Genomic DNA, 16,740 nt, shown 5'->3' on the forward strand with positions numbered 1-16,740 from the left:
AAAATAATCTTCTTTTTAACAACGTAACATGACCCCTTTAACCTTCTAGGTCTTCTGTATTAAAAAAAAACTTGAGTGAACCATTTTTCTACACATAAAATATCAAAGCAAATAGACATGATTATGACGATATATAATTTCTTTATGTTTTTGTATGCAGCTCATGGTATTTTTATAACAATCAATTGTTAATGACAAATTTTAAACATTGTAGCATTATTAAACATACAAAGTGTGCATGTCTGCCTATTAAAGAATCAAAAGTCAACTATTGAAGTTATTTCATGTACTCGATGGTTTAAAATGAGTTTTAAGCAAATACATTACATACATTTTCAAGTGTAGCTTAATGCTAACTGTACCTCAATTTATATTTCAGGCTGTACTCTTGTACACATTATAGATAGTTTGTGTTTCTGGTGTACAACCAAACTTTACTTATCTTAATTCTTAATCCATATACGAGATACATATCTGAGGAAAAAGCGCATTTCTGGTTGCGCCAACTAGCGTGCAGGTGTGAGTAAGCAGAAGGCGATCAATGATTTCTCGATCAATGTAAAAGCACCGTTCATCTGTGATCTGCCTCACTTTTACACATTGCGCTCAGTGTGAAATGGCCTTAAGACGTTGACTGATTTGATCAAGCTCAATCATTCAACCATTAACAAATATATTGCAAAAAAAAATTTAATCAAGTTTTCTTCAATTTATAGGAAATAACCCTTACGAAAATTAACCATGGTTTTACTACAAATAAAACCAAAAAAACATGGTTACTATAGTTAAACCATGGTGACCACAAATTAACCATGGTTTTGCTATATTAACCATAGTTTAACCATGGTATTTGTAGTAAATCTGTGGTTATACAAATTGTAGTCAACACGCCTATAAAAAACATGGGTTACTACAGTTTTACTATAATAAAACCATGGTTATTTTTCATAAGGAAAAGTTTTTCAATGTTCCAGTTGATAAACGTTTTGAATGGGTAACAGGTTAACAAATTTAGATTAAGTTAATCTGTCACTGAAGTAGAGGGTTTAACTAGTTTGCGACCAAATATTCAGTCACGGATTAATTTACCAATTCTAGCCCTTTTCATTTAATCCATTTTGTCTTTTAAATTACTGTACATATATTTTACATATGTTTCATGTTTATTGCTAGAAGATAGCAAATAAGGTTTTTAAGGGTATTTATACTTTCACAAATGTTTAAAATTTGAACAGGGTTACAGACACTGCAAAGCAAATATAAAATGAACAGAAAATAAAACCTCTCATGCAACATTTAATTTGACCCACCTTAGGCTTAGTGTTAACATTTTACAAGGTTAAACACCTACCATTTGTTTTGTTTTTAATTTTTTTTTACCATATTTGTATAAAGTTTAATAGTCGGTCATTCACAGTACCATTTTGTATCTTTCAGAGAAAAAAAAAAAGTATAAATAAAATATATGTACCTCTACTGAGGAGATGATTGTATGTACCTCAGTTCACTTATCCTAAAGTGTCTTATTACGGAAAAGAAGGACACTGACTATCTAGGCTGGAAATTGGAGGTCCCACAAGGGGTTGTCCTTAAACTCTCTCTGAAACTGTTTTCTGATGACATTTCATGTAGATTACTCTGGCTCGTCTGTTCCTTCAAAAATCAGCTAAATTATTAAATTTGGTTCATGGCCATGCTTCAAATAATGCTTATTATTGTAAAAACTGCATGTACACATCATTCTGTACCATATTTATACAAAGTTCAATACATAGTTTTTTTTTTATTTATTTTTTTAACTTTCTTTATACTTATATATATATATATATATATATATATATATATATATATATATATATACGTATATATATCCAACTAACAATTATTTTACCCTAAAAGAGTTAGTATCATTTTAAGGACACCAGTTACCTTTGCATTATATAGTTTAGGTTAAAATCCTTCGCAGTAAATGTAAAATTCTTCAAAATTGTTTCTAAAATTGTTTCTCCAGGGCCCATTTTGTGAGCTACAGTCAACAAAAGTGAAACACAAAATAAGCATCTAGTGACCGGACTAAAGACTCATTTATAAGGCCAGCGGTTCACAGTTACAGGCACGTGTACTGCACCTGTGCAGGTTACAATGCTCCAAGGACTTTGCGAACAGAAACTATGTGTTTGAGCACAATCAGACCTAAATGGAAAGCTGTAATATTTTAAGTCTTGAGAAAAAAAAAAAAAAAAAATCTTACCCCTTAACTGTGGGCATGATTGAAAAACCATGAGAGCTTTTCATTGAGACACTACCATGACTATGGTTCTTCTTAGTTGAGAGGTCAAGGACTCCATCTGTAAATAAAAACATCATATTCTAACACCAAACTAAGGGAAATCAATCAACCAAACTGAATCGCACTGTCTAGTTTTCTTTTAGCCGTATTGATCCAAATTTCTTTTCTTGATATTTTAGAAGTACTGAACACTTGGCAGTTCTTTACATTCTCTTTACAAGGTTCTGGTTTGTGTGCTTATATAATCAATACGACTAATAATTACGATGAGGATTATTACTAAATAAAAATATTAAACAAAATAAGAAATATTGCATTAAAAATGTAAACATATAGTATTTAAAAAACATATAGGATAATTTGAAAACGATAATAATACATTACACATTGTCCTATAGAGTTATATATAATTTTTTTTTTATTTTACACGAAACAGGGTGGCGTGAGCATTATGGAGCACTATAAACTTGCTATTTATGTTTCATTCATGCTCCTATTCATACTTTTAATAGCTCAGTTTTGGGCAAATCAAAGGTCCAATCTTTTGATTCTTTTCAGCATCTTTTGAAACACTTATTCAACAATTAATTTGCTTCCCTTGAAAATGTCCATGCTTTTTTTAAGAACAAAAAATATTTGAAGGTAAATTGCTGTTTATTATTATTTATTGATATTTCTGTGAACACAGACATTTTTTTGTTGTTGATATTTTTCATGTTAATAATGTTAGTAGAAAACATTATTTGATAATTTCTAACTGAAACTAGGTAAAATAGGTAAAAGAAACAGGTAAAAAAATTATAATCTGAATGCACTGTAAATCACTTTAGATTAAAGCGACTGCCAAATGCATAAATGTAAATGTAGGTAAAATATATTTCAGTTTTTCATTTGCCTATATGATAACTTGTTTTTAACAATATAGTTTTCCAGAAAATAAAATTGCTTCTGAAATGTGTTGAAGATGTTTATTTTAGACCCAAATATGGGATTAAAGCGGTATCTGACCTTGTTCTGTGGGTTGGGTCTCTGGTTTCCTGACGGTGAGGTCCAGCGGGGAGTCCTGGTCTGCCATGAGAAGCTTGCTGAGGACGGGGTTCTGTGCGGAGGCAGCGGCGCCGGTGCCAGGGGAGGGGGCGTCCGGCTCCAGCGAGGGCGCTTTCGGCAGGCTTTGGTCCTTGGTGCCGTTGGGCTGGGTCTGGGGTCGGGGTACGTCCTGAGTTGAGCTGGTTTTTGAGGTATATTCGGCAGCAAACTGTCGGATCATCCGCTGCATGATCTCACGAGCCACTAGAGGAATGTGGGGGTCTGTAAATCTGGGGAGGTCTGCTGGGGGAACATAAATATACTATGTGATTTTTGAAGACAGAGGGAAATATAAAAATGATATCCTTCAGTGATATTTACTGCCCACACTTTACACCACTGCTATTTTAGTATAACTGAGATATTATTATCGTTTGATCAATTTGTATTCGTTTTAAATATTCGTAATTAATTTCAGTTTTAGTAATTTATTCGTTTTCCATTTTTTATGCATTTTTATTTCCGTTTTCAAGGCACACTTAAATTGTATTTTAAGTAACAATTTTTCTTTTAGAGGTTTTAGTATTCGTCAACTATATATTATAATCCTGCTTTACATACTTTTGAACAAATCTCATGTATTTTGCAGTATTGTTATTGACCAGGCAGCTGAACATGTTACGATAAGTTCATATTTGATTAAACGCACCTCTTGCCAATTTTTCTCTTATGAATTTTATATCTTATAAACACAGCATCACTGAACCATTGAAACGTGCCATTGTTATCAAATCAAAGCTACTGTAATTGGCAGAAAAGCCTTTGAAAACATTTCCTTCAGGTCAGTAAAGTTCTGCAGACTTCCAAAAAGTAAACGCTGTTTCCTAAATTTGTTTTGAGTACAAAAACATTAATATGCACGGCCAAGAAGAGAAACAGAAGACTAAAAACACTTGAACATCCATAGGCTATGCATATGCTTTGTGCATAATCTGTGTGTTAAAAAATGGATTTAAGGTCTAAGGTCTTTTAGTAATTGTCAAAATGAATTTGTAATTTCGTAACTATTTCAGTTTTATTTTAAGAAGGATGTCAATTTAATTCACCACTTTAATTGCCTTTGTTTATAACGAAAAAAGGAAGAAAGATACAAAAATGCTGATTCTTCTGCTAAAAAAGTATCTTCACTTTATCAATGACTTTGGTTTTGGCTTCTGTAGAGTACAATATAATGCAGGTCTTACCCTTTCTATAGAAGACAACATTGAGGAAATCCTCTGCTTGCTTCTCAAGTTTGTTAATGTTGGACTGCTCCTCTTTGAAGCTGTCCGCTTCTGATACAACTTGGCTGTTCAAACCAACCAAATTTTCCTGGAGAGAAGAAAATTAAATAAGAGACTAAAATCTAAATCAGACCTATTTGAAAATTCATGTACAGTACATTTGAGAATCATACTTTATTACAAAGTCCAATATAGTACCAATGCACTTATAATATTATTAGCCTGTACTATTGTGAATACAAAAGCTGTTGAGTGTCAAAGAAAGAAGAACAAGGTTTGTTGTATAGAAAATCCCCAAGGCAAATGACAGTGTCGTAGCTCATCTGAAGATGTGTTGTCAAGTCAGAGCTTAACAAAAACTTAAGTTATAATAATAATTACCTGTCATTTGACTGATAAACACTGAAGCATTAATGAACATCTATTTTTTTCTTCCAACCCCAATGACCATGATACTACACAGATCTTTAAAGTACTGCGTGGCTGAAAACGTTCAATGACTCAGTGTGATATGTGGAATTGCTAATGCATTGTTTGTGGAAACATATAGATAGGAAAATAAGAGTCAGGTTAATTACTTTCACTTTTTCACGTCTCAAGCAGCAAAAGAGACAATTCTCATTAAACGACCAATCTGACACACCCTCCGGCTCACAATCTGCAAGAGAAAATAAATCGTATTAGTGCTAACACTAAATACACTTTGCAACATGTTGGCCAATTATTAACAATAATGCATTTTCAGTAGCATCCCAAATAATATTTTGGGTCACATACTTTTTTTTTATATTAAAGTATTACAAAACAATAGAAATATATAGAAAGAAGCTTTCCTCTTTTTGAGAAAGCTTCAGAAATACATCTTCCGCTAGTTGCTTTCATGCAAATGTCAGAAGCGTGAAACTGGTTCTTTTTGTTACATTTGATTTGAGTTTTGATTTAATTTTACATTCTGATCAAACACCCATTGAAACTGCTTCAAAATTGCGTCAACCGCATGCTAAAATGGTAATATTTAACCACATATTTTTACTAGGACTATCAACTGATTTTAAAATATTAATTAAAATAACCCACATTTTAAAATGTGCTGAAAAAGCCCTTAAAGAAAGACCTAGTCAAATGTATTGGTGACACCGACAGGAGTCATGTGCTTGATCTTCTTGAGCACAAGAAATTAAATTACAAAGGTTTTTTGGTGTTAAGAGACCTTGACTACCATAAGTTGGCCTTGGGGGAAATTTAAAGAGATAAACCTTGATCCCATATATGACCCCTTTAAATGTTTGTCTTTGTTATGATCTTTGACAGACTATATTGCCAACACTGTGTCTGATCATAGCCGCTAGCAAACAATCACATGACAAGGACATTTTGTTTATTTTTAGGAGTTGCTGTCTGTTGACCGATTGACTGCGAAATAACCCGAGAGGAGCCAATCTTCCGTTCTTGACTGCTCCATGTATTTGACATGTTAAGATGTCTTATATGCATCAATTTGTTATTTTCATAATGAATAAATTAAAATACAGAAAAGGCAATTTTAAAAAAGACAAAATACTGACTATGAAAAGAAATGCGACATGTTACAGTACAAGCAATTAGATGATCTCTTAATTTGAATGAAAATTAATACCTACAACTAACCTAACTTGAGCAACTTTTAAAGTTCATTAACACTTCCACCTGAAAAGCCATTCAATTTGTTGTTGTGTGAATTTTAGGTTAATGTTTTTGCAAAAAAATAAGTATTTCTCTAACAATAAACAATTACCAACATGTCAAAACTTAGGAAAAAAAAAATTGTTCACTGTGTGAAGTTTTAATTTGCCAATCAAAAGATGCACAAAGAGCAAAGCTATGTTTATATTTAGTTTGATTTATGTGATTTTGATAGTTAAAGCTCATGAATGTTTCTTCTGAGTGAGCAGTTAATTGTATATACCTTCAGAAAAAGACAATTTAAACATTTTCTGATTGAACTACTAATGCGCAATTAGATTGATTATATTTTATGAATGAATTTACAAAATGACTTAAGGGCTTAGAACAGAGCCCTGCAGTACTCCAGAACAAAAACAGAAACCTGGTGTTTTTCATCTAAAAAACCTTTCATACTCTAATTAATTTAAAGGTGCAAAACAGAAGATTTGTCTATTTAGTGGCTTAGCTATAAAACTATAAACTAAATCTGGGCTCTGGCTCAGCTTTACAGTACAGATGGGTGTGTACATATAAGTTACAAAACATTTCTTAAGTACAAAAAAACTGCACAAATATAATGACGCGATAGATTTGAAAATATATATTTTCTAAACTATATTTAAGTTTTTAAGTTATATTTAAGTTAACATTTATAATTAATATTAGACTGTTGTAAGGATATGCAACAGAACAATGTGGTTAAAAAGCATGGAAAATAATATCTGCAATAAAAGCCGGCTACTTTTTTCTCTCTAAGGCTACTTTTAAAGCTAGCATTGTACATTCCTTAAACACAATAACATTGTTTTTGTTTTTTACTTTTTCATATTTTGACAAAATTACATGTTTAATGGAAATTTTTAAAACTACTATAATTTAAAATATAGTTTTAAATATATGTAGTAAATCATGTTTTTCATGGATTTTCAATATTAAAAATATATGGTCATAAACCAAAACATCTAAACAAGAAATGTAAAAAAATTATATACATCAAATATATTTAGACTATATTTAAAAGTTAACTGCCAAAAAATTATTCTAATCTAAACGTAACCATCAATATAATCTTCACATCCATCGTATGCAGTGTAACACTGACCTTGAAAGAGGGTAAGATCTTTTACGAGTCCTGGTCCAAACAGCCCCTCCAAAATGCTTTCGAACCCTGTGAAGCAGACAAAGGTATATTCTCATTAGCTCTGTGCAAGGTCTATAAGTACAAATCACACTTCCACCCACGTCCACCCCCACACGTGCACAAACTGCTTTCAATTTTATGAACTAAATCAATGCTTTGCTGATTTAATACTGCCACTCAATTTAATTAACTGTAAATACTGGCTCAACTGCATAGTTGCATGAATACACCCAAAAGAATCTACTAAAATGGGAAACAAAAAAAAGTATTATTCTGTGTAAACATTTTATAGTAGTGATTAAAGGAAATCTTGCAAAGGAATCAAATGCAATTTAGTCATCTTAATGTCAATTTGTCGATTTCTGTAATTTTGGTGCTTTAAAAAGGGAACAAATTAATGACACAATCCTTTTGAGAGCTTTACCTTACTTAGCTAATGCAAAACACATTGCAATCTCCTAATTAAATAAGAAGAGACAAAAAGGCTAAGTAATCCACATAGATTTATAATAGCAGTCATCACAATAAAAATAATATGTAAAAATACAAATTTTGTGCTATCTGTTGTCTAAACCACATACTTAAATTTGAATGGATCATAGTTTTCTCAGGTAGTTTCAGCCAAATCCATATAGCTTGTTCAATATTGTCCTTAGTTATGCTGTCGCAATGATTCAGTCAAGAAGAACATGATCACAAGTTTTGATCCTTCAGGAGATGGCTGTCTTTCTGACAGAATCATAAACCGCCAGGCTTGGTTAGTGTGATTCACTATTCATCAGCTGTTCCCGCTGCAGTTTGCTTATAAAGCATGCATTCCAAATTATTGCTGGCTACAAAGGAGGCTTTGAAAACAAAAATGAGCACTTCAAAATGTTCCAACATTCCAGTTCATTTAATGCACTGCATTACTGCTAAAACTGCAGCGATTTTCAAGCTCTAGTGGATAATTGCATCTGGGTACACAATGACTGAGTACTGTACATAGAATGAAAAAAGATATATGTTAGACAATAAAAAAAAAAAGAAAGAAAAGGAAATCATACTCTTCTAAAAATCCATAAAACCCTCATTAAACTCATTTGAATTTATAAGTGATACTGAGTTTTGTATTAAATGCTTGTGTCATTGTGAAATTCAGTGCTTGTTCATATTAACATTATATTTTATATTGATTCATCTTAATTTTACAAAAATGTGTAAAATGTTACCAAATTTCTATTTGGTATTTTTATTTAACATATATTTTATTTTTATTGGGCAAACTAATGAACAATGCAAAATGTTTATTGAAGATAAAGAAAGATTGTAAATGTTATATTATGCTAAATCTGCAAAAAGTTTTTTTTTTTCAGGATTTCTGACTCAAAGCTAACACACAATGACTACAAACTTCCAAATGTGATTTCATGGGATGTTTAAGATGGGAAAATTTTTTTGGTAATTATACATAAAAATTCATTTAATCATTTTAAATAAACTTTAAAATGTAAATAAACAAATAACAATAATTGAGGCAAAAAAACTTTTAAAATGCCACATAAAATAGACCCTAAAATATAAGCATTTCCAAGTAGAAACTTTGGGTTGCGGGTTATTAATTATTCTGTTAATTATCATCTGTAACATGGCTTCATAAGTCGTGGTGTAATATTCAATACGAAAAGCACTAGTGCAAGAGGCTTGTTGGAGGAGAACTGTGTGGGATATTGCTACAAAAGAGTGTCTTATTCAACACAAACAAAACTAACATTCATTCACTACAAAACTCCAAATCACCAAGACCAAATAAAAAATGCAGTGAATACATACACATTCAACAGAACCAAGAATCATGGTAATAAAAGATCCCATGGTGGGGTGCATGAACGTGCAGAAACAAGACCATAAATTCAACACCAGGGAGGGTCACATCAGCAGCTTGTTTTTAACTTCCTAGTGACCATTAATAGTCTATACATAGTGTAGTGGATGTATGAATAATTTACTTTCACTGGGCAACAAGCACCCATGTATCTAACCAGCAGATAAGATCGATATATCGTACAGAGTCTGAGTAGTGCAGATGGTTGAAGGACACTATTTCCAAGCAAGCTTCCCACACAAGCTAACTGCTCCATATAAAATGTAATTAAATCTAACCTAACAAACTGAATATGTTTAATCTATATTAAGGACAGATTCTTTAGAAGGTTCGGCTACTGTAAAAACATAATCATACTTTTACTTCTAATGCAGAAATTAGCCTAAACACAATTAACTTGGAGTGCTTTGCTTATGTTTCTATTTCCATGAAATACATTAAGTTTTTTTAAACGGTAACACCATGTTATGTTCTTGTCTTGTTCATATATAAGAAAAAAGAAAGAAAATGAGAATGCCACAAACTGGATGTGATGTCTCTAAGCAAAGAATGATATTTGGCATTAGCATTTTTTTATAAACGGCATGTCAATTTAGAGATTTTCACACATTGGACTTAGTACCGAACCCTGAGGCACACCACTTGACATTAGGCCCCTTTAAAATGAATTTGGATATTAACTGCTTCAGAATTATTATAACAATGTTTTTCTAATATTTTTTGATTAATGCATGTTGCTGTAGTGTTATACACTTTTTTATGTTGTTTTATTTTAAATCAAATCGGTTGCTAATTTTTACTTTCCTAAAGGCTTAAACTGTTCTCAGTGTCTTTCAGACTTCTTCTGTAACATTTTAAGGAACTAAGCACCACCCAAGAGATCAATATCATTTTACATAAAGACTAGAAAAAAAGAGCTTTCTCCCTCTGGAGAGTAAAATGCCTTCATTAAATCATTAAAATGAGCATATTGGAGATGGTGCATGCTTTCTTCCCCATGGTTTATCTTAACCCTAAATTAAGCCAACACCCTGCCCCCAATCCTTCTTACATGGGAGGCTGAAAGGGGGTTGGGGCTGTTCTGGAGGGGAAATCTGTGTCAAATACAACCATCTTAATATGGTAGAGCCAATCCATTAGACGGATGCTACTAAATTGCCTTGCCAAAGGGAACCTTTGAGAGTTTTCAAGAACAAACCAATGAACAAATTGACCAATATAATAAATATAATTTACTAAAACACACCTACTTCAATACACACAGACACACACACACAAACACACACACAACACAGTTTCTATAGCAACATTTCTGATGGTAAGAGTAGATCGCCCTTTATCCAGCCCGAAGCAGTTCAAAAGACACTCCAAAAAATGTTACCAACCCTTCACCCACCCTTACCCTCATTCTTCAGTCCATTGTTGTATTTAAAGAGTAGTTTCTCCACATTTCAACTGCATTTATCCAATTTCACACCGAGCATATTCAAATTGTAGAGGGGCGAAAGAAACTGAGTCATTTCTCTTTGTTTGGTTAAGGAGTTAACCAACAAAAAAGACTCTGAGAAAGCAATCCTAATCTGTGAAGAATCTGCCATTGTGACCCTGATGGCTATTCTTTAAATACAGAAGAAGAAAAAAAACAACAACATTTTTTCTGATAATTCTCTGTCAGGAAGCTGACGGCTGAAATTCAGTGTGGTGGCATGCAGGAGTCATGCTGTGCAGTTCACCAGTCCTGTTGGGGCCAATGATTTATTCAGTGCACCATGTGCCAAAAGCAGAACGTCTAATTAATTATCCAATTATTTAATTATCCAACTGAAGTGCCACTGAAATGATTAGGAATTCAATTGTTAAGCTCAGGCTTGAAATATTTTATTATTCCTTTGAAATAAAAACATTTGAAATTAGATTTTAATGCAACGCCTCCAATATTAGCTCAGCAAGAAATATGGCTAGAATAATACAGAGTTTAATAATGTTAAATATGCCTTTCAATACATTTAACAAAATGCATATTATATTATACAAAATGCTAAATAATGTAAAGTGAAATGCACGCTGAAAATGTCAAAGACGTCAAAGTAGTACATGCCTGAAGTAATATATAAGTAAACAAATAATAAAACCCTTCCCAAAAAGCTCAAATAACTTGAAGATTTTAGGTATTATTCATGTCTTTGATACAAAAACCCTAAAATATTTATTTACTGTTGGGATTTTTTCAAACAAGCTCAAGAAAATGTCGCTAGACCAAATCTGATGTGACCGTAAGGAATTAAAATTAATGCTGTCTCTAATGTAAGTATAAATAACAGAAGTTTAAATAATATTTTAAAATAGATTATAACTATTTATTTTAAGCAAGTATTGCATGAGCTATCATTGGTTTGGGGCAAATGATAAAAGATTCATTATTCAATCAAATGTTTTCTAAATGTACACTTAAAATTAGTGATCGACCGATATTGATTTTTTATAACCGATACCGATACCGATTATTTGTATGTTTATGTACCCGATAACCGATATGCAGAACCGATATTTATTTACTGTTATACTTCTGTTTCTGACAATTATTACAACACAAATGAGCTGAAAAAAAACATTTTATTTATAACAATCACTCCTTCCTTGCATACAAAAAAAACTTTATATTTATACACAAATAAATAGAGGGGTCTGAGTCCAAAAAATTTAAGTGCACTGTGCAAGTGCAAGTGTCTTTGTTTTAAAATAAAAGCTTTGATGAGGTAAAAAAATAAAAACGGGTAAAAAAATAAAGCACAAAAATGATTCTAACATATTGGTGGGGGCGGGAGGGCTATTTAGGAGTGCATAGCTATTTAGTAGTGTAACTTAATACTCCCAGTTAAGCAGAACTAGGTTTTAGTGTAGAAAACAGTCTTTCAGCATTCTGCCCTGTAAGCCTGCTTCCTTCAAAAATTTCATGCAGTGGCCGTGCATGAGGCTTCCTGATCATCAACCCAGTCAGGTGCTGAGCAATATGAACGAACTTTTATCCCGAGACTATATAAAATTAAACAGCACTTGTCAGTTGGCATTTTATGATCTAGATTCAATCTAACGTTAGATCATGAAATGCCAACTGACAAAGTGCTGTTTGACTATAATTTAATCAACCGCGATCGCGCATGGAGATAATAAATAATTCATTTCCACAAAGCGGTATATGTATATGTGTATTAGCGAAATAATTGTTATGTAGTAAATGATAATATAATCTAGTGTGTTTAAACAAGATAATCTTGTCAAAAGTTTCATTCAGTGGCATTGCTTGAGGCTTCCTGATCATCAACCCAGTCAGGTGCTGAGCAATATGAACGAACTTTTTTTCCCGAGACTATATAAAGTTAAACAGCACTTGTCAGTTGGCATTTTATGATCTAAATTTAATCTAATGTTTAATCATGAAATGCCAACTGACAAAGTGCTTTTTGATTATATCTTAATCAACCGCGATCCGCATGGAGATAATAAATAATTAATTTCCACAAAGCGGTAGGCTATATTTATATGTGTATTAGCGAAATATTTGTTATGTAGTAAATTAAAATATAATCTAGGGTGTTTAAACAAGATAATCTTGTCAAAAGTTTCATTCAGTGGCCGTGCTTAAGCCTCCAGATCATCCGTCAGTTGCTAAGCAATATGAACAAACTTTCTCTTCTAGACTAATGGTGAGCAAATACAACAGATAGAGAATTAAATTCAACGCTTTTCAGAATCAGAATCAGAATCAGAATGAGCTTTATTGCCAGGTATGTTTACACATAGCGTACGAGGAATTTGTTTTCGTGACAGAAGCTCCGCAGTACAACAGAATAACAGCGACAGAACATAAAACACATAATAAAAGAATAAAAAAAACATTTTTTTTTATTTTCAACATGCACTCATTCATGTCTGTTTTATTTAATTCATTTAAAGATACGTCTTTATTGGAGCAGGACATGACGAACACTCCCAGCCGGCACATGACCGACCTTCAACGTTGAAATATGGTTGAAATAAGGTCAGTTGTGGTTTCAACGTTGAAACAACGTTGATTCAACGTTTAAAGCTGAATGGTTGAAAAACATCCAGCACATGACCAACTTTCAATGTTGAAATATGGTTGAAATAAGGTCAGTTGTGGTTTCAACGTTGAAACAACGTTGATTCAACGTTTAAAGCTGAATGGTTGAAAAACATCCAGCACATGACCAACTTTCAACGTTGAAATATGGTTGAAATAAGGTCAGTTGTTTTAATGAAACAACGTTAAAAATGTTTAATGCTAAATGGTAGAAAAAGGTTAACAAGCTTTTAAATTATTTATATTAAATTATTTAAATTAATTATTATTTTAATAGCATTTAACAATATTTTAGTCATGATACCTATTCTAAAATGTTAAATATTATCATCATTAACAACAATAAAACTATACATTTCGCTGCTTTATCACACTGAAACAACTCCCATTGGTAGTTTTATTTTATTACTTCTATCATGATTGGTTAATCTGGCTGTCATTCAGGAAACTGGACAATGAATCGGTTCGCGCTTTTCTACATTTAAAAATATGACCGTTATTGTCGTCTTTCTGTGAGTGAGGCGGCTAACTGTGAGCTGCTGCTCGTTATAACTGACTGCTCGGTCGGTCCCGAATTATTTCATATTTGCCTGTACATTTTTTATTTATTTCGAGCAAATTTGAGTCGTGACATGTCAATGGAGAACAAAAAATGTGAACACAAGAAGGGTCAGGTGTTCTGCGAGGTCCTGAAAACATCCTGTCAAAATGAGGTAAGAAAATCGCTAACTTTATCTTTATTATCTTTTGAAAATAGTAAAGTATTACCAGAGTTTACAAATGGGTAGTTTAAAGGACATGTAACCTGCAGATAAATAAATACCCGTGTGTCTATTTTTGCATTGCTTTATCACAGATGATCAAGTTAGATGCTCACCTAATGTGTTGCTGGTGAGTTATGTGTTAATGTCTGTCATTTAGAGATTTTCCCATATTTTCCTGATATGAATCCCATGCATTAGGTGTGTTATATATGTTTGTATTCTTATATTAGTTTCAAAGTGTTTTCTGCAACATATAAGTGCAAATGTCGGTATTTAAATAATATAATTTTAATGAATTAATGAAAATGAAAAAAAAAAAAGGATTGTTTAAAGCCATGGTTCTCAAAGTGTCAGGCCCCCTCTAGTTGTTATGCAGGTGAATCACTAAATTAAACTAATTAATGTTAATATATTTTAACTTAGTCTTTGAGTAAGTTTTTTTTTTGTTGCACATTTAAGTATGTTACAGTTAAAGTAGAGTACAGTTTTGCAACTTTTGTTACATAATTACATTTAAAATTACATTTTAATTTAAACTTTTTTTTTTCATTTACCTGTGTATGTAAGCACAGTTGTAGTGTTAATGTTCAAACTGTATTTACCATGGTAAAGTGTCTGACAACAATTAATATTCTTATTAGAAATAAAACTGCCTCATTTTTTAACTGTAGAGCTGTAGCTGAATAGTTTGGTCTACTACGCTGCTGAAATGTAATGTTGGTCATTATGGTGCAACTTAATATTTAATAACAAATATTTTCTGAAGTGGTACTTGGTATAAAAAGTTTGAGAACCAGTGGTTTAAAGAAATGGTATAATATGAAATCATGCTTTTTAAAAACTTTTCAGTAAACCATTTCTTCTTTCCCCTTGTAGAGTCATCGAGGATCCAGCTTGTTCTTGAAACATTGGTAAGAAATTGTTCTTCTGCTACATTGCACTGTCACTTCTGCTAGAGATGCTTTGACCTTTTGTGATGGGTTTTGGTTGTGCTTAGTTTAATAAAAATGTACTGAATTTGATTTGACTTGTTTTACTACACTGTAATGTTAGTGTTCTGATTAAAACAGTGTAACTGGGGGTTCTGAAAACACTGCTTGTGAATAATTTGTTAATATTGTACATTTTCATCTGAATACATTAAATAAGTGTTTAATGAATAGTGTTGTCCACTTTGTTTCCAACCTCAGTTACTGAACTGTAAAGTGAAAATATTGTGTGATTTATTTTGCATTCAGTTTTCAGTTAAATATATTTCACAATATCAAAGTTATTGTCAAACATTGTGAACATACCTAAACTCACTGGTTAAATCTTATGTGCCCTCCAGAAGTTTGCACTCTGCAAGTGAACGACGCCTTGTGGTGCCATCCCAAAGAGGTTCAAAATCACTCTCACGGATCTTTTCCTGGACTGTGCCCAGCTGGTGGAATCACCTCCCAATCTCAATCCGAACTGCTGAGTGTTTACTCATTTTCAAGAAACATCTTAAGACTCATCTTTTTCACCAGAACTTAACCAACTAATGCTAGCACTTTTCCTTCTTTTCTTGTCTTTTATATATATATATATAATAAAAAAAAACCTGGCTATGTGTTCTGTACTAGACTAACTGAGACTTGCATTGGCACTTGTATACTGTTGTTGTTCGCTTGTACACCTGACTGCTTCTGTTGTTCTTATTTGTAAGTCGCTTTGGATAAAATCGTCTGTTAAATGATTAAATGTAAATGTTTATACAGGACGGTACAGAAAGTGCACAAGTGGGAGAGAGTGGAGGGGACGGCGTCAGAAAGGACCTAGCGCTGGGACACTTTCAAGGATCACCCGAAGCACAACCACACTGTATACACTAAGGCTGCTGGTTCTAACATTTTAGAGTGCCCTGCGGTAGAAATCTCATTCTGCATTCCCCACGGTAAAGAAGAAAGTCTGGGGGGGTTCCCATTAGAAATCAACTGGTGGAAGGTTCCCTTCTCGAACTGTTCAACACATTTTCACTGCACAAATGTTCACAACTCTTGAAATGAGACACATTACTAAAACATGTTTTTGACAGAAACTGTAGGTTTCCACCAAAATAAAAGATCCACTGGTTTCAGTCATAAAGGTACAAGGGTTTGTCTTGTAAGTGCTGCAAAAAATATGCATTTATGTGCCAAATTATTTCACAAAAACCTTTAAATATTATTGTATTTGGATTGTTCTACTACCTGTTTTTAGCATTACCTCCATGCATACTCTGCATAATAAAGTGTGGGATTATTTTCATCTGTTTTCAACAGTATGTTTCCAAAATTTAACTGCTGTTTGACAATTTTGAGCATGTGGTAGTTTATTGAAGTTGTTTGTAAAGCCATTGCTGCCAGTCAATTGATTTTTAGCCTTGCATGTACATTGTTGATCTAAATGCCAACTAGGATCTAGGTGTATTTACACACGGTGCAAGGTACGACGGGGAAACAACGTCGTGTTATCAACGCTGATTTCAAAATCAACACCTCATTCAGCTTTCATCCCAGGGCTGCAGCACGACCCTAATTCACCCATAGTGCAGGTAAGACGG

The 16,740-nt window shown here is 32.7% G+C and overlaps 1 protein-coding gene and 1 long non-coding RNA gene across 3 annotated transcripts in view; one reads left to right on the top strand and one right to left on the bottom strand.

Moving 5' to 3' along the window:
- LOC127987941 (ligand-dependent corepressor-like) overlaps positions 1-16,740 on the bottom strand; it is a 45,699-nt gene that overhangs the window by 14,551 nt on the left and 14,408 nt on the right. Inside the window, exons 2-6 of one of the 2 annotated variants that reach the window (XM_052590400.1) lie at positions 7,406-7,471; positions 5,178-5,257; positions 4,561-4,687; positions 3,299-3,616; positions 2,252-2,348 (exon numbers count right to left, since the gene is read on the bottom strand). In XM_052590400.1, coding sequence (XP_052446360.1) covers positions 2,252-2,348; positions 3,299-3,616; positions 4,561-4,687; positions 5,178-5,257; positions 7,406-7,471 — 688 coding nt within the window. Of the gene's footprint in view, positions 1-2,251; positions 2,349-3,298; positions 3,620-4,560; positions 4,688-5,177; positions 5,258-7,405; positions 7,472-16,740 lie in introns of both variants that reach the window. The other variant, XM_052590399.1, reaches the window with a different exon arrangement.
- Positions 13,709-15,735, top strand: LOC127987942 (uncharacterized). Its single transcript, XR_008161476.1, has 4 exons — positions 13,709-14,123; positions 14,267-14,301; positions 15,051-15,085; positions 15,505-15,735. It is a non-coding gene; the product is annotated as an uncharacterized LOC127987942 (long non-coding RNA).

Source organism: Carassius gibelio, chromosome B22, assembly GCF_023724105.1.
Source record: "Carassius gibelio isolate Cgi1373 ecotype wild population from Czech Republic chromosome B22, carGib1.2-hapl.c, whole genome shotgun sequence".
NCBI lineage: Eukaryota > Metazoa > Chordata > Actinopteri > Cypriniformes > Cyprinidae > Carassius > Carassius gibelio.